This window comes from Procambarus clarkii, chromosome 8 (assembly GCF_040958095.1).
Source record: "Procambarus clarkii isolate CNS0578487 chromosome 8, FALCON_Pclarkii_2.0, whole genome shotgun sequence".
NCBI lineage: Eukaryota > Metazoa > Arthropoda > Malacostraca > Decapoda > Cambaridae > Procambarus > Procambarus clarkii.
Genome location: NC_091157.1, coordinates 38,419,041 through 38,444,191, shown reverse-complemented (window position 1 = coordinate 38,444,191; position 25,151 = coordinate 38,419,041). Strand labels below are relative to the sequence as shown.

The 25,151-nt window shown below is 53.6% G+C and overlaps 1 protein-coding gene across 7 annotated transcripts in view; it reads right to left on the bottom strand.

Moving 5' to 3' along the window:
- Positions 1-25,151, bottom strand: part of LOC123759855 (adenosine 5'-monophosphoramidase HINT3) — a 156,381-nt gene that overhangs the window by 30,614 nt on the left and 100,616 nt on the right. For 6 of the 7 annotated variants that reach the window (XR_011225693.1, XR_011225691.1, XR_011225694.1 and 3 more), the window contains exon 4: positions 17,146-17,339. The exons of the other annotated variant lie outside the window; for it this stretch is intronic. Coding sequence is in view for 3 of the 6 variants with exons in the window: in XM_069317509.1 (XP_069173610.1) it covers positions 17,146-17,339 (194 nt within the window). In the remaining 3 variants the exon portion in view is untranslated. The remainder of the gene's footprint in view (positions 1-17,145; positions 17,340-25,151) is intronic. 7 annotated transcript variants of the gene reach the window in all.

Below are 25,151 nucleotides of genomic sequence, written 5' to 3'. Positions count from 1 at the left end.
TGCAACCAAACAACACGACCACCAGGAATGAAGGAGCAGAAACCCCGGCGCCGGAGGAGAGCATGAAGCTCCCTTACCTGACCCCCAGTAACCAATGCCAACAGGAAAAAAAAAGAGCTTCAGAAAAACAATCCAGAACAGAAGGGGCCACAACAAACCGAGGAGAAGAGAGAAACAAGAGCACCCGGTCCAAGGACCAGGATGGCTCAGGAGGCACATGAGCTTTTCATGTTTCACCTCCGGCTCAAGCAGGCCGGAGGTGAAACAACGCTCGAGACAGCTTGCGAAACAGAGCAGAAGTAACATCAACACCGAAAGCAAGCTGAAGCGGCTCCACCAGCACCACATGATACGAGGCGACAGAATTGGGCATAAGATGACGGTCCTGGAACAACCAAGAGAGAAAGGAGAGAGAACAACCCAATCAGAAACCGAAGAACACCTACACAGTGATAGGAAGAACCAGAAGGACTGCCAGGAAACTTCATACTGCCACTGAGACGAAGCACACAGGTGGGAGACCAACAATGAAGCCACATGCACACCATACAAGTGATGATAAACCCGAGTCAAAAACTCCAGACGCAAAGACTCAAGAAGAAGATTGAACCAGCTTCATACTGGGCTGGACCGATCCGCTGAAAGAGGCAGAGCCGCAGGAGGACCCACAGGTTCAGACACCGAGCAAGCAGCGTCTGAAACCAAGGCTGGGCCGGCCACCAAGGAGCCAGAAGGACAACTCAACCCTGGTAAGTCTCCAAGCAAGCCAAGACCTGGAGCAACAGCTAAACTGGGGGAAAGAGGTACAGATAGCTTCACCTCGTCCAGTCCTGCCTAAAGGCATCGACCCCGACAGCCTTACCTTTCGGGGAAGGGCGTCACGTAGATCGAAAAACACCTCGACCACGCCGACGCAAAGAGATCCACGTCCAGAGTCTTGGACGTCTGGCAACTGAAGGAGTTGGCATCAACCGTCCATTCCGTGGAAAGGGGAAGGAGACGAGACAGGCCGTCTGCCAGGACGTTGGACACTCCCCGGATATGAAGCACCAGGAGATCCAAACCCCGAGAACTTAGCAGATGAGTCACCCGAAGCGACCAGCCCCAAAGAGTCAAGGACCCATCAAACCCCCTCGGTTCAGGCAATGAACCACGAGGGAGCAGTCCGAATGGAGCCCAATTGTTGATCCGCAAGCAACTTGAACCCTTCGGAGCGACATCCACACGGCCGCAAATTCACGGACCGTGCTGTGAGCCTGACGGAAGGACGGATCCCACCGCCCCTGGCCTGCCTGGTGAGTACTGGCCACAAAACCACAGCCAAGAGACGACGCATCCGTGTACACATCGAGCAAGGGCTCAGGTAGGCGCCAAGGCACTGAACCCTGAAAAACCCTTAGAGGAAGCCAGCGACGCAGCAACTGACGCAAAGCCCCCGGAGGCTGAACCTAACGATCACAAGAGAGGCGGAAGGGCCGTCCCCTTCCCCCGAAGAACCGGAGGCTGCGCCTGCCCCCGATTCTGGCACCAACGGCCTACCACGACGAAAAGATCCCTGAGCCCTGGCATGACCCTTCCGGGAAGGCCCCCCACGAGCCCCCCCGGGCAACAACAACGCAGACATAGGCCGACAACTAACCGAGGCTGCCTGCAGGTACTGCATGACAGCAGACTCGGCAAATAGCAACAGACAAAAAGGCGAAGACAACCGAAGAGCCAGGGCCCAAGCGGAATCTAGGGAAGAAGCTAGCACTGCCTGCTGACATGCGAGGCAAGAAGCATAGAACCGCGAAACCGCATCACGCAGGAGTGGCGCAAAAAGCTTTAATAAAGCAGACGACGCCTGCACTGCAGAAGGCAGCGCACCAGACCTGGCCGCGACCCCAAGCGCCCCCACATCCAATTTAAGCCAGTCCGAGGACAGCTCAAGGAGTGAAAAGAGATGCAGGGCCGAAGCAAGCAGGCCACGAGTACGCAAATCCTTCGCAATCAAGGCAGCCGAAAGGAAATGAACCTGCACATGAAGCTACATGACACCAACATCCCACGGAAGGGCAGGGGGCGAACAAACAAGCATTTCAATGCTTGAAGTCGCCCCCCAGGAAAACCTGAAACGCCGACTGAGTCTCTCGCCACTGAAGCGTGCGGGACTGACAGAACGTGTGCCAAGCCTCCATCGAGAAAAGAGGACAGTCTGCCAACCAGGATGACTCTGGAACTTCATAATGAACCCAGTACGAACTAGAAGAAGCATACACGAAGGAACGCGGATCTATCACGAAGGCATAATCCGGGTCGCGCAGGAAGTACGCCGCCAGGGCCTCCCACACCTCAGAAGACAAGACGTGGGAAGCCAGAAACCTCAGGAAAGATGAAACCGAAGAACCCGCAGGATCACGGAACCGAACCCGGGGAGGGGTGGATACCAAATCCAACTCGTACGCGGAGGGAGCGAAAGAGAATCCCTCTCCTTGTAACGCCAAGCCCTGCTCTGAGAGCAGAAAAACCCAGGCAGGGTCCAACGGGGCCCAAGGCCCCCAAGCCAGCCCCTCCCCGACCCAGGTAACTTCACCCTGAGGACCTGGGGCCGAGCCGGCCTCCGAACCCCCCCCCCCCCCACCTCCAAAGAAAAGGCGAGAGCTGCCGAGAAAGCAGGAACGAAGGGGGGCCCACTGGCCAGACCCAGAAGCTCCAGCAGAAGGACCAGGCTCGAATGCCTCTGCCGCAACCCCAGAAGCCACCCGAGTCTCCACACCAACTAGACCCTGCCCCGACTCCAAAACCCTCAAACGCTTCGGAGCCGGAAGAAAGGGGGGAGGGGAATCGAATGCACTACAGAAGGGAAAGGACTAGGAGGGGTGGACGGAACCAGAGCCGAAGCGACTCTCACCCCCAAGTCCGGGTTCCTATTAACAAAACGCGGCAGTCTCGGGGCATCCGGGGCCGCAACCAACCGAACGTGCTACAGCAACCTAAATCTAGCAGTCTGCACCCACATCTCATTATTAGTGGCTTGGGTGAATTGAAGTACAGACAACACACGTCGCATGACTCCGGGTCCAAACAATCACTGACCCAACAGGCAGCATGGCAGAGGCAAAACCGGTGAGTGTCACCCTGAGACAAGGAGACAGAGCAACCTTCAAACTCGCAAGATGCAAGAGAGACTTGGGGTTCACATCCATCAGATTACGTAGCCCTGTGGGGTTTCCCAGGGCCCTTAGCCTTGGTAACACGCTAAGGGAAGCCCAGGCAGGGTACTGCAAACCGGCGCCCAAGTCTACCAATCAAACTCCTAAAGCTGAACCCCCGGGACATGTCCACTCATGGGGCCCAAGCGGGGTAGAGGACAACCACCACAAAGGTAGAGATACATATACCTCAAGAACAGCGAAAGGGGATGACAATGGCAGACCCCTCCACCAGGCAGAAAACAAAAACAAAAGAAAAACCCTGCAAGAGGACAACGTACCCAGGCAGAACAGAGCCGGCCGCTGTTATTGGTGAAAACTAGCTGTGCAGCACCCTATGCCCCTGCCAGTGACAAAAACTACCCCCTACCCAGAGACAAACAAGGGTAAGAAAAGACCAATGTTGAATGTAATGAAATGCCATTTTCTGGGTGAGTCCCGGAGGCTCCCAGAAGCTATCCAGGCTAAATGGATATGTATAACTTTCTGGCATCAGTCTAAGTGCTAGGAGTTCTTGCCTACAGGGACCACGAGCCAGAACCTGGCCCCCTCAGAGAGGCACGAGGAGCAATGGCCTATAGAAACCCCTTTGTGACTGGAAGCATTCTATGTCTGCCATCGACTGGGACAGGCACCCAGAAAGGTAGGCGCCCCAAAACAAACCCCTATTCTGGTGAAATTATTGCTACCGAAAGTCGAACGAGTGGACAAAACTCCCCAAACAAAATTATCAAACTAGCATGACATCATCATGTCGCCGCGCCACCGTCTGCGCAACCCCCCCTCCCCGAGAGGGGGAAGGGGGAGTCCCCAGACCCTCCACGCAGGCGATCCAACTGGCAGTTCTTAGGCTGGATGTCAAATACGCGAAAAACGCCGCCGACCGGAGGGAGGGCGGGATGCCGGGGAGCCTCCGGGACTCACCCAGAAAATGGTGTTTCATTACATTCAACGCTGGTTTTCTGGGGGGAGCCCCGTTGAATCCCCGGAGCTACCTCCCCAAAGATAAGTAAAACAGGGAACTGGGAGGCGGATACCACATGTCCTAACTGAACAACCAAAACCAGAGACAAAACAAAGACCAAAACGAGAAGAAAAAGACCACCCAGGCCAATGACCAGGATGGCCCCAAAACTCAAGAGCAGGCCAGAGGGGAACAACGTCCAGGACAGCAAGTGGAATGGAGCAGAAGGAACTGCAACACTGAACGCAAGCAGGCGCGGCTCTGCCAGCACCACCCAACATGAGGTGACAGGACAATCCCAGATGACGGTCCCAGAACAACCCCGAAGGGAATACAAGCCAACCCTATCAAAGACCGAAAGACCCTTCGCAATGATAGGAAAACCACACACTGCCCCCGAGACGTAACACGCAGGTGGGAGACCAATAACCCGGTCCCAAGAACCTGGGACCTGTGTTCAGATTCGCAAAACGCAAAGCTAAAAACAGTGACCCCCGCAACCCAAAGGAGCAACATAACCAGCTCCAGCAGGGAAGAATGAGACACGCATCCCCGAGGCATCCAAGAGGATAACTACCGAGGACGAGAACCGCAGGAAAGCAAAAACACCCGGTCCAGAAAAGGAACAAAGAAAACCGAAACCAGGACCGGAACCCAGCAAACCCGGTTCCAAGAAAAGGAACCAGGAAAGCAGGAGCGGCAGACCGAAAAGTCCACACCCCCCCACAGACAGCGCAACCCGAAGCCTGCAGAAAACCACACAGAAATCGCAGGAACTCGGTACCAAAACGGAACACCGGAGAAGTCCAAAAGCAGGACATGGAACATGGACAGAGGCCCACCAGAGCACCAAACAGGATAACCAAGAAGCACTGACCCAGACACACAAAAAAGTGTAGCATGGGGAGGAAAAACGGAAATAAGTAAGGAAACCATGAATACGGCCCAAGGAGCGGCCGGGAAGTAACGTACACGACCAACCACAAAATGTGTAGAGGAGCGCGTACATTCCTGAGGGACCTTACGGACAGCAGGGTGCAGTCAGGCACCGAAGATAGGCAAGGAAAGTGTCCCGACAGGGAAAAAACCCAGGGGTCGATAACGAAAACAAAAGCACCAAAACGCGGGGCAGAGTCCCACAGGACAACAAAGAACAAAAGATGGACAAAAAAAAAAGGCACTAAAGACACATGCAAGGTGATCAAACACCACACCAAACACCCCAGTCAGGAGCCATCGACGCAATCCCGCCAAGCAGGGAAGAGTAAACAAGGATGGAACAGTGAACAAGGGTGGCGGAGTGAGTAAAGTATCCCAAGAAGATACTCGCTCCAAACGCATGAGCCTAACCAGAGAAGCAAAGCTCTCCAAAGTACCCACGATGGAACTCAAACCGTTCCGTACGTCCAAGGAAAAGTCCTGCCAACCTGTGGAGAACTATGAGGCGGCGCCCAAGCATATAACCAGCAGAGTAGCGAAGAATAACTAGACTACCTGCAAGTGTGGTCTAGAACAGACATGCGAGACACCGTACCGACACTCTGAGCGCCCAACCCGCACCATTGCCCGCCAAAATATCACCCGCAACTACTGAATACGCAACAAAAGATAAGTAGTTCCTTAGTGTTTGTGTTTATTGACCAATCCCCATGAACAATAGAAACTGGGATAGTGGCACAAGCCACCCTTGCGGCACATTGTGGGCACGAAACAATGGGCATAAAAGGGATAAGTGCAGAATCAGGAAAGACCGGAGGAATGACCTGCACTGTAATAGGCCCGGTGACTCGCGGAACCAATTACCACGTAACGGGGTGGTGGGGTCCCACGATTGGTGCAAGGGCGGGTTGGACATGTACGTGAGTGGGAATGGATTTAAGAAACAGAAGCTACCTCGCACGGGCCCAAGAGGCCCTCCGCAGGTCCACTGTACTTATGTCCGTATGTCTGTACACACAAGGGGACACAGGAGGTAGTGAGCACCCAAAGGAGCCACAGACACTAAAAGAACCTGATTAATGTCAGAGGAGGAAAGGAAGCGAAAAGCACCAAAAGGCCATGTGGAGGAGGCAGACACCACCCACAGGAGCAAACGTGAAGACAAGAGCCCAGAAGGTTCAAGAAACTGCACAATCGTCAACTGACAGGAGAAGCAGGGCCCAAGAGCCAGAGTCAATCCTCGCAAGCACAACTAGGCAAGCACCCCACCAAAAGTGAGAACCAGCACTAGGCCGATAGAAGCTCCAGACAAGACAACCTGACCTGCAGAGCAGACACACGACTGTGCCACAACACAGGCGAGCCAAGTAACATACCAGGAGCAGTGCTAAAGGTGTGGGCGAAAGCCATGCATACTCGAGGCAGTAGGCATAGTATGTACTCTTACCTGAACAAAACGCGAGGTCGAAGGAGAAATACGGCCAGAGGTGCGCACCCTGCAGAAGACGAAGCAGTACAGAGGGAGAACAAAGTGACACCCCCAGATATAAATCCAAAACACCCTCAGCATCCAGAGGGCCACGACTGGAGAGAGAAATGAGCAAGAAGCCGTAGAAAACCACGAGAAACGGTGCGAACACACGAGCATACCGCCCGTAAACAAAACGCACACCGCGGCCCCAGCACACGAGGTACGAAACGCACAACCCGTCCACCGGGAGGCGTGGCTCGTACACCAGGCGGACACACAAATCGTAAACACAACGTACAGACATTGTACAAACACCAGGAAGGCGTGCGGAACGAAGACAAAGAACGCTGAAACTGGAAGTAGAGACGACGCAAAAACAAAACAAGGTGAAAATGAAGCGAAAGAAAACAGATGATGGAAGGGAACCAACAAGGCCGACAAAAGACCCGATGGAAACCACATCGAAAATCAACAGACGTTCCAAAAATATTGGAAGGTACGAAGAGACTCGCGAACCAACGAGAACCATGACAAGCACCCCTGACCAAGGAACATGCAGGGACAACGATACGAAGTGGTTTAGGCACTATGTACTAGGTCAATATAGAAATCCATCAATGTTTGTTTCACACCTTGTATGGATGTACCTTACCTGAACACTTTTTTTTTTTTTTTGTGAACAGCATCGTGACATAAGAGCGAAAAAGGGTAAGGAAAAGGGGGGTGAAACACCCCCAGGAACGATGGGACCGACGAACCCGAAGGAACACGGAACCGAACCCAGGGAGGGGTATACCCGAAAACAACAGGAACACAGAGGGAAGGAACAACCCCACTGAAGAACTGCCAGCCCCACACCAAAGGTACAAGGACCCAAGAGGGGCAAATGGGGCCGAGGCCCCCCAGGCAACCCCTCCCTAACCCCGGGAACCTCTACGGCATGACCCAGGGCCGAGCCGCACCCCCAAAGCCCCAGCTTAACAAGGAAAAGCCGTGGCAGCCGTGCAAACACTAATGAAGGGAGCCCACTGGTCAGACCCATACAGCAAAGCTGGAGGAACCGACTCGAATGCCTCCGCTGCCACCCCGGAAGAGGAAAACCCCCGAGACCGCCCGAGTCTCAACCCAACCAGACCCCGCCCCAACCCCGAAACCCGCCGATGGTTCGGAGCAGGAAGCAAGGGAGGAAGTGAGTAGAACAGAAGGGGAGGAACAAGAAGCGGAAGGAGCCAGAGCCGATGCGACCCCCACCCCAAAGTCCAGACCCCAACCACCAAAACGGGGCAGCCTCGGGGTATTCGGGGCCGCAAACCAAGAGCGTTGCAGCAACACACACACAGCAAGCAACGCTGCAGCCGCCTGCACCCGATTATCAAGACCAGTGGCCTGGGTGAAGGAGAGCGCGTACCGACAACAATCATCGGACGACTCCGGGTCACAAGAACAAGGACCCAACAGGCAGCATGGCAGAGGCACAACCGGTGAGTGTCACCCTGAGACAAGGGGACAGATCAATCGTCAAACTCGCAGGACGCGAGGGCACTCCAGGGACACACCTAGAGGACCACGGAGCCCCCGTGGGGTTTCCCAGGGCCCTTAGCCTTTGGTACACGCTAAGGGAAGCCCAGGCAGGGTACTGCGAACCGGCGCCCAAATGTACCAACAAACTGCTAAAGCTGAACCCCCAGGACGTGTCCACTCACGGGGGCCAAGCGGGGAGTATCGCCAACAGAAGAATTCAAAGGAAATTCACCTAGAACAGGAAAGGGGGACCATAGTAAAGGCAGACCCCCTACCAGGCAAAAACAAAAACAAAAGAAAAACCCCGCAAAAGGACAACGTACCCAGGCGGAACAGAGCCGGCCGCTGTTAATGGTGAAAACTAGCTGTGCAGTACCCCGCGCCCCTACCAGTGACGAAAACTACCACCTACCCAGAGACAAACCAGGACAACAAAACACCAGCCGACTCTAAGGGCGTCCCAGTACCGAGCAGTAAAGGACACAGCGGAGGAAGAACCCAAGGTGACTTGTGGAAGGTGGTCAGAAGGGCAGTACTTAAAGGGCACCTAGGGAAGATAGCCCTAGGCACATGCAGCCCGAGTACTGTGGAATCTTACTCCTGGCTCACACCCCACCAGTAGAGACAGTCCACACCACAAGGCACAGAACTGAAACAAAAACCAGAGCCAGAGGCACTCGACCAGCCAGTAATACCATCAGCCAAGAACTTCCAGTTGGATCGCCTGCGTGGAGGGTCTGGGGGCTCCCCCTACCCCCTCTCGGGGAGGGGGGGGGTTGCGCAGACGGTGACGCGGCGACGTGATGACGTCATGCTAGTTTGATAATTTTGTTTGGGGAGTTTTGTCTACTCGTTCGGTTTTCGGTAGCAATAATTTCACCAGAAGAGGGGTTTGTTTTGGGGCGCCTACCTTTCTGGGTGCCTGTCCCGGTCGATGGCAGACATAGAATGCTTCCAATCACAAAGGGGTTTCTATAGACCATTGCTCCTCGTGCGTCTCTGAGGGGGCCAGGTTCTGGCTCGTGGTCCCCGGTAGGCAAGAACTCCTAGCACTTTGACTGATGCCAGAAAGTTATACATATCCATTCAGCCTGGATAGCTCCGGGAGCCAATGGGGCTCCCCCCAGAAAAACAGCGTTGAATGTAATGAAACACCATTTTCTGGGTGAGTCCCGGAGGCTCCCCGGAGCTATCCATGGCTGATATGGATACCTAACTATTTTGTATCAGTCAATGTGTGTGGAGTTCTAGGCCTACCGGGGACCATGAGTCAGAACCTGGCCCCCCTCACAGAGGCATGGGGAGCAATGGCCCATAGAAATGCACATGTGATTGGGAGCATTCTATATCTGCCATCGACAAGGACAGGCACCCAGAAAGGTAACCGCCACAAAACGAACCCCTATTCTGGTTAACAACGAAAATCAACAAACAAGTGGACAGAACTCCCCAAGAAAAACGAACAAACAAGCATGACGTCACATGAGCCGCACCGCATGTCTGCGCAGCTCCCCATTCCCCAGGAAGGGGGAGCCCCAGACCCCCGAGCCAGCGATCCCCGCCCCAGTTCTGAGGCTGGATATCAAAATCGCGAAAAAACGCCTACCGGAGGCCAGGAGGATGCCGGGGAGCCTCCAGGACTCACCCAGAAAATGGCGTTTCATTACATTCAACGCTAGTTTTTTGGGGGGAGCCCCTACGGCTCCTCGGAGCTACTTCCCCAAAGACTACTGAATAAAACAAGGGGACTTACCCGAGCGGCGGTCGGTGCTCCATTCCTCAACTCGAAGTCGAGACAACAGGCTGCATCCGCCGACCTAAAGCAACACAGGCCCGACTGGGCCCAGCAACGTTCACAAGGGAGTATGCAGCCAGGACCCTGTCCGACCACCAAAAACCCTGTGCCCGAATGTAAGCCCAAGACATATCGCTGAAGATGGCAGCTAGAGCAGCAAACTTACAAACGTCATGGGCACAGGGATAGACTGCAGGCTGGCTAGATTTAATAATCCCGCAAACTACCTGAGAGACCCGAACCCGCGAACAGGGAAGAAGGGAAACCGGATCAACCCAAAGCGCATCCCCGGACACAGAAGTCGCTGTATGCAGATAACGGCGGAGGACCGCAACCAGACACAAGGTGAAACCCCCGGCCTGACAACCCAAGCAACAACCCAAGGACCCCTCCGGAAAGCAGCAGTCACATTCTTCACCAGAAAAAAGGGGAGACGGCTGCAGACGAACAAACCAATGACCATGACCAAAGGAGCAAAAAACCACTGCGCCCGAGAAGAGCATGAAGCTCCGCCACACGCGACCCCCTGAGGCCAATGCCAACAGAAAAAAGAGCCTCAGCAAAGCAATCCTGAACTGAAGGAGCCACAACAAACCGAGGAGGAGAAAGATAGGAGAGCACTCTATCCAAAGACCAGGATGGCTCAGGCGGTGCATGAGCAGGCCGGAGGTGAAACAATGTACGAGATAGCCTGCAAAACGGTGCAGAAGGGACATCGATACCGAAAGCTAGCAGCAGCGGCTCCGCCAGCGCCGCACGATATGAGGCAACGGTATTAGACAGCAGACGACAGGCCTGGAATAACCAAGAGAGAAAGGACAACACCATCCGAACCGAAAGCGAGGAACAACGACGAAGGGCCAAAAACAACAGGAAGGACCGCCAGGAAACTTCATACTACCGCCGAGAGGAACCTGCAGGTGAGAAACCAACAAAGAAGCCATCTGCTCATCATAGGGATGATGAGAAACACGAGTCAAAAACACCAAACGCGAATATTCGCTGAGAAGAGCAAACCAGATCTCCAGAAGAGGCGGAGCCGCGGAAAAAACCTCCGGGTTCGGACACCGTGCAAGCAGCACCGGAAACCACGGCTGGGCTGGCCACCACGGGGCAAAGAGGACCACACGACCCTGGAAAGCTACCAAGCAAGCCAGGACCAGGAGCAACAGCTGAACCAGGGGAAAGAGGTACAGGAACCCCCACCTCGATCAGACCCGCCGAAAGGCGTCGAACCCAACAGCCTCGCAGTCGGGGAAAGGCGCCACAGAAAACAGAAGACTCCTTGACCACGCCGACGCGAAGAGGTCCACCTCCGGGCGCCCGAACGTCTGGCAGAACCAACGGAAGGAGAGCCAAACCCCGAGAACTCAACAGACGAGTCACCCGAAGCGACCAACAAGTGGACAAAGAGCCAAGGACCGCGTTGAAACTCCTCGGTTCAGGCAAGGAACCACCGGAGAGCAGTCCGAATGGAGCCAGAAAGAGATTCAACATGGCAGACGACGCACGAACAGCAGATACCAAGGTGCCAGACCCAGGAATGTCCCCAAGTGCCTCTACATCCTCTGCAAGCCAATCCAAAGACAGGTCCAGGAGGGAAAAGAAATGCAGGACCGAAGCCAAAAAGCCACGAGCGCGGCATTCCTCTGCCACAAGTGCAGCCGACAGGGAAGGAACCCGCACAAGGAGCGGCACCGCACCAACAACCCGTAGAAGAGCAGGAGCGAAAAGACACTCATTAAGATACGCAAAATAGCCCCCCAGGAAAACCTGGACCACCGTCAACGCCTCGCGCCACTCAAACATGTGGGTTCGACAGAACGAGTCCCAAGCATCCAGCGAAAACGAGGGGCAGTCTGCAAGCCAGGATGAACCCGGAACCTCTCAACGCACCCAGTAAGGACACGATGATCCAAACCTGACCGAAGAAGCAACCATTATGGAGGCAAACTCCGGGTCATGCAGGAGGTAAGCTGCAAAGGCCAACCGCACCGCAGGCGGAGAGATGCAGGTAGCCGAAAACCTCAGGATGACAGAACCGAAGAAACCACAGAGACACGGAACCGAACCCAGGGAGGAGCAGAACCCAAGTCCAAATCATACGCAGAGGGAGGAAAAGAAAACCCCACTCCTTGCAACAGTAAGCCCCGCTCAGAAGGACGGAAATCCAGGCGGGGTCCAATGGAGCCCAAGGCCCCCAAGGCAGCTCCTCCCCAACCCCAGGAGCCCCTACACCAGGCCCCGGGGCCGAGTCGACCTCCAAAGCCCCGGCCTCACAAGAAAAAGCCGGGACAGCCTAAAGAGCTGGAAGAGAAGGGGCCCACTGGTCAGACCCCGGAGCATCAGCCGGAGGAACAGACTCGAATGCCTCCGCAGCTACCCCGGACGGGGCAACCCCCGAAACTGCCCAAGTCTCAGAAACCTCTAAACCCCGGCTCCGACCCCGAAGCCCTCAGATGCTTACGGGTCGGAAGCAGGAGGGGGGAACAAAATGAACCATCAAAAGGGAAAAACAAGGGGGCGTGGCCGGAACCAAGGCCGAAGCGACCAAAACCCCAAGTCTGGGTCCCTACACAAAGCGGGGCAGCCTCGAGGCGTCTGGGGAAGTGACAACCTGAGTGCGTTGTAACAACCTACCCTGCAACGTGCGAGCTGCCTGCACCCAAGGTAATTCATCAGCAGACTGGGTGAGAGGAGCCACGAACAAGCAACACAGCTTGCAGGACTCGGGGTCGAATGTGTCACCGACCCAGCAGGCAGCATGACAGAGGCAAAAACAACGAGAGTCACCCTGAGACAAGGAGACAGAGCAACCCTTAACTCGCACAAAACGAGAGGGGACGCAAGGATCTCCGCTATCGGACCCGAGAGCTCCCATGGGGTTTCCAGGGCCCCTAGACTGGTCTGCCAAGGGTTATCCCAGGCAGGGCACTGCTAACCGGCGCCCCAAACTACCAAGCAAACTGCTAAAGCCGAACCCACGGGACGTGTCCACCCATGAGGGTGAAGCAAGGGGTGCCACCACACAAACGACCCTAATATAAGGGGAAGGGAACACAAGGCAAACACCCCCACCAGGCAAAAGAAAAGAAAAACCACACAAGTGGACAACGTACCCAGAGGGAACAGAGCCGGCCGCTGTTATAGATGAAAACTAGCTACGCAGTACCCTGCGCCCCACCAGTGCTATAACTACCACTTACCCCAAGGTAAACAAGGGAGAAAAAACCCCAAACACTCGGGGCGGCCAAACGCCAAGCAGCGTAAAGCCAACAGAGGTAGACCCAAGGTGACTTGTGGAAGGCAACCCCAAGCCCCAAGGGCGGTACTTACAGGGCACTCGAGGAAGGTGACCCTAAGCACATGCAGCCCGAGTACCTGAGAATACTATTCCCAACTCACACGACCACCGTAAGAGCAGCACTGAAAACAAGTCACAGCACTGAGACAAGACTGGAGCTGGAGCCACACAACCATGCACTATCCCATCAGCTGACGAACTGGGGCGGGGATCGCCGGCTTGGGGGTCTGGGGCTTCCCCTTCCCCCTCTTTGGGAGGAGGGAGCTGCGCAGACATGCGGCGCGGCTCGTGTGACGTCATGCTTGTTTGATCATTTTTCTTGGCGAGTTCTGTCCACTCGTTTGTCGATTTTCGTTGTTAACCAGAATAGGGGTTTGTTTTGTGGCACTTACCTTTCTGGGTGCCTGTCCCTATTGATGGCAGATATAGAATGCTCCAAATCACATGTGCATTTCTATGGGCCATTGCTCCCTATGCCTCTGTGAGGGGGCCAGGTTCTGGCTCGTGGTCCCTGGTAGGCCTAGAACTCCACCCACATCGACTGATGCAAAATAGTTAGGTATCCATATCAGCCATGGATAGCTCCGGCGAGCCGTAGGGGCTCCCCCCCCCCCCAGAAAAACCCAGCGAACCCCAAGGGCGGCCAAATACCGAGCAGTAACCGGCACAGCGGAGGTAGATCCCAAGGTGACTTGTGGAAGGTGGCCCCAAGCCCCAAGGGCAGTACTTACAGGGCACCTAGGGAAGGAGACCCTAGGTGCATGCAGCCCGAGTACTGTGGAATATCACTCCCGTTCACCCACCACCTGAAGGGACAGCCCACACCACAAGGCACAAAACTGTAATGAAAAGCTGGAGCCAGAGGCACGACCGCACCAGACTCCCATCAGCCAAGAACTGAAGGTTGGGTCGCCGGCGGATGGGTCTGGGGCTCCCCCTTCCCCCTACCAAGGAGGGGGGGGGGGCAAAGCCCCAGACTGCGCAACCCAGAGGGGTTGCGCAGACAGCGGCGCAGTGACATGATGACGTCATGCTAGTTTGCTAACTTTCCTTTGGGGAGTTCTGTCCACCTGTTTGGCTTTCGGTCACAATACTTTTACCAGAATAGGGGTTTGTTTTGGGGTGCTTACCTTTCTGGATGCCTGTCCCGGTTGGTGGTAGCAGGCATCGGACGCTCCCAACCACAGGGGGGGGGGGGGTCTCTATAGGCCATTGCTCCTCGTGCCTCTCTAGAGGGGGGCCAGGTTCTGGCTCGTTGTCCCCAGTAGGCAAGAACTCCATGCATTGACTGATGCCAGACAGATATACATATCCATCCAGCCTGGATAGCTCCGGGGAGCTGACGGGACTCCCCCCACAAAATAGTTTATTAATATGAATAAGGAATACACAAAGTAATGTACATATAAGTACAGTATTAATGAGTACAAATGTTGACTGGGGTAGAGGTTAGATGCCTCTCCACCCCTTAATACAATCTCCTGACCATTAACATCACCATTTATTATGAATACTTCATTTTGACTATGGAATATGATAGAGCAATAGATGTGTTATAAACAACTGAAATGGTAAAATTTTCTCAGCTAATTTGGTGAAAAGCAGATAGTGAGTGAAGCATTGAGGCAGCAGCTGTGCCAGCCACATGTTGACGTGTTGCCAGTCAGCTGATCACTCGGGCCTTGTGCTCTTTACTTACACAATCTGCCTTCCCCGATGCTCACGCCTAACGCAACCTGCCTCTCCTGACAACTTCCACCATTGGCACCACCTGCCTTCCCTGACAATTGACACCGCCTGCTTTCCCTGACACTGCCTGCCTTCAGTGCCATTCACTAATAACACCACCTGCCTACCCTGAGAACTTCCACCATTGACACCACGTGTCTTCCCTGACAGCTTCCACCACTGACACGACCTGCCTCCCTTGACAACTTCTACCATTGACACCACCTGCCTTCCCTGACAGCGTTAACACCGCCTACCTTTCCTGACACCATTCCTCCCTGGAAACAATGGGTAAGCAAAATAAAACACTGTATAGCTGTTTACACTTTGGTGAATCATAGCTGATAACAGCCGCTTCTGATGCTCGGTCTCGGTGACTGGTTGAACGAACAATCCCCGCTCTTGATCGTACATTTGTATGTTCCACTGAAAACTTAGTACCGAATGCAATTTGTTCGGACCATCCAGGAATTTGTTAGAGTAAGGATACACTGTAGTTAGCATATACCACAATCTTCAGCATTATGATTGCTCCAGTATGACATCTTGCTAATAAAACAAGCATATTACAGTTCAGATAATGCAATAAGTGACAATAACATCTCTTACCTGGAAGCATTTGGCAAGTTCCGACCTATCACTGGCCACCCATGCAGGCCACTAGCCTCGCTACAGGCTCATATTAACAGTTACATCGATATACAGTATACAGCAAATAATAATAATCAAACTGAAGTAGCAAATATTTTATTAATATGAATAAGGAATACATAGTAATATACAGATGACGTACAGTATTAATGGATACAAAGCTTGGGGCGAGGCTAGCTTGAGCTAGGCCTGTGGTCCGTCTAATTATCATCCGTCTAATTAGGGGCCCGTCTAATTACCTAAAGCTTCTTAGTATTATGTAAAAATGAAGAACTATGATCTATTTACTCATTATAATGTTGGTGCTGAAAGTAGAACATAACAATTATTTTTACTCCAAAATAATATTTTATAATGAAATTTGACAAAAGTAAGTGGCAGGTGATGCCATAGGAAGTTGACGATCCAAGCAACAATGTTGTGGCTTTGGGTAATTAGACTGATCCAGTTTTGTTATAAAATTATATTATTTCAAAGTAAAAATGTTTTTTCATTGTTTTTACCACTGCTAACAACATTCCTTCCATGACATCTTCCACCACTAACACCACCAACCTTTCCTGGCAATCACTGACATTATCTGCCTCCCCTGACACTATTAACCCACATGTGATAACCCTTAACAACCATTGACATCACCTGCCTCCCCTGACACCACCTAACAACCATTGATAGCACCTGCCTCCCATGACAACCATTGACACTGCCAAACAACCACTGACCACTTGACTTCCCTGACAACCATTGACACCACCTGTCTCCCATGACAACCACTGACAACTGCCTGCCTCCCATGACAACCACTGACACCACCTGCCTCCCATGACAACCACCGACACCACCTGCCTCCCCTGACACCACCTAACAACCAATGACGTCACCTGCCTCCCCTAACACCACCTAACAACCAATGACACCACCTGCCTCCCATGACAACCACTGACACCACCTGCTTCCCATGACAACCTCATTATAATGTTGTCATACGGTCCTAGGATGTCATACCACCAAACAACCACTGACCACTTGACTTCCCCTGACAACCATTGACACCACCTGGCTCCCATGACAACCACGGACACCACGTAACAACCACTGACCCCATCTGCCTCCCCTGACAACTACTGACACCACCTGCCTTATGCAGTAAATATTCATAAGCTACAGTATATTTCTGAGATACAGTAGTTTATTCCTTCCATACAGTAAGGCAGGGGAAGTGGTGCTGCTTTATTTTTTTTTGGGGGGGGGGTCCCTATGTGGTGAATACAGGCCTGAACCTGAATTACACCTCTACATTTTTGAGGTGGACTTGTACACCGGCATATGCAGTATATCAAATGTATTCACTCCCTGATGCTACCTTACCCCATGAAAATGAAAACTATGTATATACAGTATGTCTTCACCTATCTTTCATAAAAATGTTATAATTTGCTATACTGATGGTATAGTGTCAGTGTCTGCATGAAACCAAATGAATTAGCAATATGAGTTTATGTTTTAAATTAATAAACATAACAAGAACTAAACCACCTTTATGTCAATATTAATAGTGCTAGCAAACTATTCACTACTCACCGATACAAACCAAAATGAATTGGTTTTAAAAATTCCTCGTGCTATAAATCCCATTTCATTCTCTGGTGCAATGATGTGCATGTGCAGGTGATGGACCGTGTGAAATGGTGGCCAGTGAAAACCCATCCGAGCTGCTGTTGGGGATCCACCCTGGGCAATCAACACCTCCTTGCCTACCAACACCATTTTCTCCACTGAGCAACAGAAAGAAAATCCAGATTAGAAAGCGTTTCATTTCTTTCTGAGGATACAAGGGAAGACTTTTTCTGGATGGACAGAGTTAAAATATTCACTTGTGAGGTTAGCAGTGGTTGTAAATGTGAAAGCTACAGAGTACAGTAGTTAAATACTAGATCTTGGGCCCATATTTTATTATAATAACCATTATAGAAAAACACTAAACCTGTGAGAGCTTTATGAAATTTTACAGTTGTAGTTTAAAAGGTTTATGTTTATAAAGGAAATAAATACACCAGCATTGAATGTAATGAAATGCTAGTTTCGGGGTGAGCCCCTGGAGGCTTCCTGATGCTATCTATACTGATTAAGTGCCATACTACTTTGAGTCATCAGTCACAGAGTTCTTGTATGCCTACCAGGTGTAACAAACTAGGCTGGTTGTAAGAATTATCCAGAGTGGTTTATCTACAAGGGAGAATGGGAAGCTGAACCCGCGTGGTGACCCGGGACCTGACCCCAGGGAATTCGCGGTGAAAATAATCGACGCCTTGTTCATAGCTTCGTATAATGAACCATTCTATAGTATTCACTTATTTAGAGAAATTAGCCTTTATTCATTTTGTATTAAAATTGTATTGTATAATATTACTGGGTACAATATCAAGAGTATTCTAATTATTGAGTTAAGTCACCATCAGTGACGTCACGAATCAGATCTAAGTTGTAAGGCGGAGTGACCTGGCGGTCATAGGTTATCAGAGTTGACATGTCCACTATTTCTCAAAGTTCAAATAACCATTTGGTGATCGGGAACAGCTCTGCCGTTAGATGCTTGTGTAATTTAACTTCAGTAAAATAATTCAACCAGTCTGGATCAATTAAGTACAACAGAGGTTAATTGTTATAACTTAAACCATGCTAAGTAACTTGGTAAGCGATGCGGAACAATACAATGCTCTTGTCTGGGGAAGATCAGAGAGAGGAGAGATCAGTGTGGACTCGAGATCAACTGGGAGAGGTCAACCATCTTACCTCCCCCAAGACCAGCCCCAACATCTGAGCTGGTCGCCCAAGGTAGAGTTGCTTTATGAGCTCTTATAGGGATAGTCAATTCATTGCCGTTCAGGTCAAGTAGGGAGTGATAACCATTTAGATTTTGTTTTAGTTTTCTTTTAATAAATTAATTAGGTAATAATTTGCATTTTTATTATTTCCATGTGTATGTATATGTATATGAATTTGTCCTGGTCACGTGATCCCTACGAGGCAGAGTTGAATTGGGCGCCGATTCTAACACCAAATCGGAAGTCATCTTTACCGTGTAATTAATTCCACACTCAAGGTCATCGGTTATAGTGGGGATCAAGCCCCAAGGTTGATTAATTAGCATCATCGATCCAGACCTTGATCATTGCTCAGTGTTACTGGTCTGGTGGTGGCGGCGGAGGCGACTCTAGGGTTTTGCTCAAAGCCTAGGTCACGTCATACGGGTTGTAGAATCCTAAGTCGGTCAATCGTCTTAGGACCACGTGGCGTGGAGTCGGCTTAGTAAAAGTTTTGGAGTCCCTTGTAGAGAATAAAAAGTAAGAATACGGGTAGAGGGGGAAAAAGGAGGAAAGATAATTCGTGAACACCCTCCCCGTGTTACACGGGGACCACGAGCCAGAACCTGATCCCTCTCAGTGAGGTGTAGGGAGCAATGGCCCATGAACACTTTACACCTAAAGTTTGTCATCTTGCCATCAACTTGGGAAATATCCAGAAAGATAAGCAAATCAAAACAAACTACTGCCTCGTTCCAAAATGCTACCTACGCCCGCAACTTATCAAAAGAACTCCCCCATTAATAAAACAAACAAGCAAAACTGTTCAACTAACCCCCCCCCTACTAGTTAGTTCCACCTCCCCTTCCCTGTCAGAGGGAGGGGGAAGCCAGCCCGCCACCACCTTGTTCTAGAATAATAAAAAACATCAACCGGAAAGAGGGTGTCAGGGAGCCTCTGGGGCTCACCCAGAAACTGCCATTTCATTACATTTAAGGGATATCCCCAGAACATGTGATATATAGTAAAAAAGGAAAAGCACTGACATACTGAAAGATTCAAAAGCTCAAGGTGTGGATGTAATTTAATCCAAAACTATTAAGGGAACCGACAGATGAACTATGTCTAAAACTGAAGCTTCTTTTTAGAAAATCACTGGATCAAGGGATAGTTCCATTAAATTGGAATTATATAAATATTAGCCCTATTTAAAAAAAAAAAAAGGCAGAAGTACTCAGCAGAAAACTCCTGTCCTATCACTTCGACCTCACATGTTGGCACTCTCACGAAGACTCTCCAAAAGGAGGGAATTAACCCTTAAACTGCGCAACACTGCATATGAAGTTTTGCAGTACTACGCAAGATTTAAACGGCCCACGGATACACAGGGTTCACATCACCTTCCTCACCTTCCATTTTTAAAAAATATCATGGGCAACATTCCCAGGTGTGAGGGGCCTCAGTACTGAGTGAGCCACCAAGGCTGGTGCATGCACCATGAGCTCACAGCACTGCTGTTCAGCTTCTGACCATAGCATCGCCTAAAAATATAAAAAACCAGCAGTTGAATGTAATGAAACGCCATTTTCTGGGTGAGTCCCGGAGGCTCCCCGGAGCTATCCCAGGCTGATATGCTAATGTCAGACTTTGGCATCAGTCATGTGTATGGAGTTCTTAGGCCTACCGGGGACCACGGCCAGAACCGGGCCCCCTCAGAGAGGCAAGGGGAGCAATGGCCTATAGAAGCCCCCGTGTAGTTGGAAGCATTCTATATCTGCCATCGACCGGAACAGGCACCCAGAAAGGTAAGCGCCCCAAAACAAACCCCTATTCTGGTTAAAATTGCTACCTAAAACCGAACTAGTGGATAGAACTCCCCAACCGAAAACAAGCAAACTAGTGTGACGTCACACACTGCCGCGCCGCTGTCTGCGCAGCTCCCCCCTCCCCGGGAGGGGGAAGGGGGAGCCCCAGACCCCCCGCGCCGGCTACCCACACCTCAGTTCTTGAGGCTGGATGTCAAAAACGCGAAAAAAACGCCGACCAGGAGGGAGGGAGGGATGCCGGGGAGCCTCCGGGACTCACCCAGAAAATGGCGTTTCATTACATTCAACGCTGGTTTTCTGGGGGGAGCCCCGTCGGCTCCCCGGAGCTAACTACCCACAGACAGAAAAAGAGGGACTTACCCGGGAGGCGGTCGTCGCTCACCCCTCAACTCGAAGCCGAGACAACTGGCTGCAACCGCCGACCCAAAGCAACACAGCCCCGACGAGGCCCAGGGACATTCACAAGGTAACGAGCAGCCAGGACCCTGTTCGACCGCCAAAATCCCCGCGCCCGAATATCAGACCAAGACATATTCCCAAAGACGGCAGCAAGAGCCGCGAACTTACGAACTTCATGGGCACGGGGATAGACCGCAGGCTGGCTGGACCTAATAACCCTGCGGACGACCTGAAAGACCCGAACCCGCGAACAGGGAAGAAGGGAAACCGGATCAACCCACAGCGCGTCCCTGGACACAGAAGCTGTGGCGCGCAAATAACGGCGAAGCGCCGCAACCGGACACAAAACATGATGCACCCCCGGCCTGACCAACCAAGCATCAACCACCCATGGACCCCTCCGGAACGCAGCAGTCTCATTCTTCGCCAGAAAAGAAGGAGACGGCTGCAAACGAACAAAACTATCACCACGACCAAAAGAGCAGAAACCCCTGCGAGGGAGGAGAGCATGAAGCTCCCCTACCCGACCCCCAGAGGCCAAAGCCAACAAGAAAAGTGCCTTGGAAAAACAATCCTGGACCGAAGGGGCCACAACGAAACGAGGAGATGAAAGGAAAGCGAGCACTCTGTCCAAAGACCAGGACGGCTCAGGCGACGCATGAGCAGGCCGGAGGTGAAACAATGCACGAGACAGCTTGCGAAACGGCGCAGACGTAACATCGATACCGAAAGCAAGCTGAAGCGGCTCCGCCAGCGCCGCACGATACGAAGCGACAGTGTTAGGCATAAGATGACGGTCCTGAAACAACCACGAGAGGAAGGACAAGACCACCCGAACAGACAAGGAGCTAACACGACGAAGACGCAAAAAGAAACGGAAGGACCGCCAGGAAACTTCATACTGCCGCCGAGAAGAAGCCCTCAGGTGGGACACCAACAAGGAGGCCACCTGATCACCATAGAGATGATGATAGACTCGAGTCAAAAAAACCATACGCGAAGACTCGAGGAGAAGATCGAACCAGCTACGTGACGTACCGGCCCGATCTGCTGAAAGAGGCGGAGCCGCGGGAAAACCCTCGGGTTCGGACACCGAGCAACCAGTGCCTGAAACCAAGGCTGCGCCGGCCACCAAGGGGCCAGAAGGACAACTCTCCCCCGGTAAGTCTCTAAGCGAGTCAGGACCTGGAGCAACAGCCGAACCGGGGGAAAGAGGTACAGGAACCCCCACCTCGACCAGTCTAGCCGAAAGGCATCGACCCCGACGGCCTCGCAATCGGGGAAGGGCGCCGCATAAACGGGAAGACGCCGCGACCACGCCGACGCGAAGAGGTCCACTTCGGGGCGCCCGAACGTCTGGCAAAGCCAACGGAAGGACTCGTCGTCGACCGTCCACTCCGTGGAGAGGGGAACGAAGCGAGACAGGGCGTCGGCCAAGATGTTGGACACGCCCCGTACGTGAACCGCCAGGAGAGCCAAACCCCGAGAACTCAGCAGACGAGTCACCCGAAGCGACCAACCCCAAAGAGACAAAGACCGCATCGAACCCCCGCGGTTCAGGCAATGAACCACCGGAGAGCAGTCCGAATGGAGCCGAATCGTCGATCCACGGGCCACCCGAATCCTCCCCAGAGCAAACCACACCGCCGCGAACTCCCGCACCGTACTGTGAGCTCGACGGAAGGACGGATCCCAACGCCCCTGGCCGGCCTGGTGAGCACTGGTCACAAAACCCCAGCCGAGAGACGACGCATCCGTGTACACATCGAGCGAGGGCTCGGGTAGGCGCCAAGGCACTGAACCCCGAAAAACCCGAAGAGGAAGCCGGTGACGCAGCAACCGACGCAAGTCCCTCGGGGGTCGAACTCTGCGATCGCGAGAGAGGCGGAAGGGGGAACCCCGAAGGAACCAGAACAGCCGTCGAAGCCAAACCCGACCCAGCGGGTAGACCACCATCGCGAAGTTCAGGCTCCCGCACAGCCCCTCGAGCAACCGCCGGGTGACCCGAGGGCCCTCCAGAAACAGACGAAGGCGGGACCGCAGCCGCAGGAGAGACTCCGGAGGGAGAGACAAGGAGGCGGTTCGAGAGTCCCACACGAGACCCAGCCAAGTCCGAACCTGAGAGGGAACCAGATGGGACTTCCTCCAGTTCACCAAGAACCCGAACCCGGCGAGCTGGGAAAGAACCAAATCCCTGGCTAGCAAGCAAGCTGTCTGGCTGGGAGCCCAAACCAGCCAGTCGTCGAGGTAGGCCAACACCCGAACACCTAGGAGACGCAAACGAGCCACCACAACCCGTGTAAGGCGTGTGAACACGCGAGGTGCCAGGTTCAACCCGAACGGGAGACAACGAAAGCGGTAACTCAGACGCCCCACTACAAAACCGAGCCAGTCCCTGAACCGCGGATGAATCGGGACATGCCAATAAGCGTCCCGGAGGTCCAGGGACACCATCCAAGCTCCCGGCTCCAAGAGGAGCCGAACCTGAGACAGCGTAGTCATCCGAAAGGAGGGGCAATGAACCCAGGGGTTCAGACGGGACAAGTCCAGAATGAACCGCAGGTCCGCGCAGTCCCGTTTCGGAACCGGAAACAGACGGGAAACCCATCTGAGGGACGACGTCGTTTCGACGACGCCCAAGCGTACCCACTCCAAGACGACTCGACAGAGCGCAGGGGAAGAAGCCTGCCCTGCCAGCCCCGACCCCCCAAAGGGGGGAGGGGCCACCCAACGCCACCGCAGGTCGCGAGACACGACCCGAAAGGCCCACGAATCGTGGGACCAGGCGCGGGCGAACAGCGCAAGCCGCCCCCCCCATCGCCCCGTCAAGGGGGCAAACCGCGAAAGGGCTGGCGACCCTTACGAGACCCAGAACCCCGCACAGCGCGAACACCACGCCGACCAGACGAGGGAGGGTCCGCAGGAGGAGCCAACCCCAAACCTGACACCAGAGGCCTACCACGACGAGAGGAACCCCGAGCCCTGGCACGACCTTTCCGGGAAGACCCACCCCGGGACCCCCGGAAAACCAACAAGTCCGACATCGGACGACAAGCCGCCGACGCAGCCTGAATAAACTGCGCCACGGCCGACTCCCCAAACAGGAGAGGACAAAAAGGTGAAGAACGCCTAAGAGCCAGAGCCCAAGCAGATTCCACGGAGGAACCCAGCACCGCCTGCCGACACGCGAGACGGGAAGCATAGAACAGGGAAACCGCATCCCGCAAAATCGGCGTGAACAGCTTCAACAAGGCAGCCGACGAACGCGCAGCCGAGGACAAGGTGCCGGACCCCGGGACGGACCTAAGCGTCCCCACATCCTCCACGAGCCAATCCGAAGACAGCTCCAGGAGGGAAAAGAACCGCAAGGCCGAACACAAAAGGCCCCGGGCGCGCAAGTCCTCCGCCACGAGCACCGCCGAAAGGGAGGGAACCAGCACATGGAGCTGAATAACGCCCACATCACGGGGAAGGGCAGGGGCAAACAAGCACTCATTCAGGTACTCAAGTTCACCCCCCAGGAAAACCTGAAGCACCGTGGAAGCTTCCCGCCACTCCAGCGTGCGGGAACGACAGAAGGAATGCCAGGAATCCAGACCAAACAAGGGGCAGTCTGCTAGCCAGGACGACTCCAGAACCTCGTAACGGAGCCAGAAAGGGAACGAAGTCCCAAACCTGAACGTGGACGGATCCATTTCCGAGGCATAATCCGGGTCACGCAGGAGGTAAGCTGCAAAGGCCGCTCGCACCACACCAGGTTGGATGCGATAAGCCGAAAACCTCCGGAAGGACGGAACCGACGTACCCGGGGGAACACGGAACCGAACCCGGGGAGGGGCCGACACCAAATCCAACTCGTACGCGGAGGGGGGAAAAGAAAACCCCACTCCTTGTAACAATAAGCCCCGTTCAGTGGGAAGAAAAACCCAGGCGGGGTCCAGCGGGGCCCAAGGCCCCCAAGTCAGCCCCTCCCCAGCCTCGAGGTCCGCCACCACAGGACCCGAGGCCGAGTCCTCTCCCCAAGCCCCGACCCCACAAGACAAGGACGGAGCAGCCGGAAAAGCTGGAGGAAGGGGGGCCCACTGGTCAGACCCTGAAGCTTCGGCCGGGAGACAAGACTCGAATGCCTCTGCCGCCCCCCCGCAAGGGGCAACCCCCGAAGCTGCCCGAGTCTCGAGATCAAGTAAAACCTGCTCCGACCCCGAAACCCTCAGACGCTTCGGGGCCGGAAGCAGGGGCGGGGGACCAGAACGAACAGAAGGGGAAGGACGAGGAGGTGCGGACTGAACCAGGATCGAAGCGACCCCCACCCCCAAGTCCGGGTCTCGAGAAGCAAAGCGGGGCAGCCCCGGGGCATCCGGGGAAGCAACCAACCGAGCGCGTTGCAACAGACGAAACCTAGACTGCAACGCACGTGCCGCCCGTACCCGAATAGAATCATCAGAGGATTGGGTAAATTGAGTCACAAGCAAGCAGCAACACTCACAGGACTCAGGGTCGAAAGTATCACCGACCCAACAGGCAGCGTGGCAGAGGCAAAAACAATGAGGGTCACCCT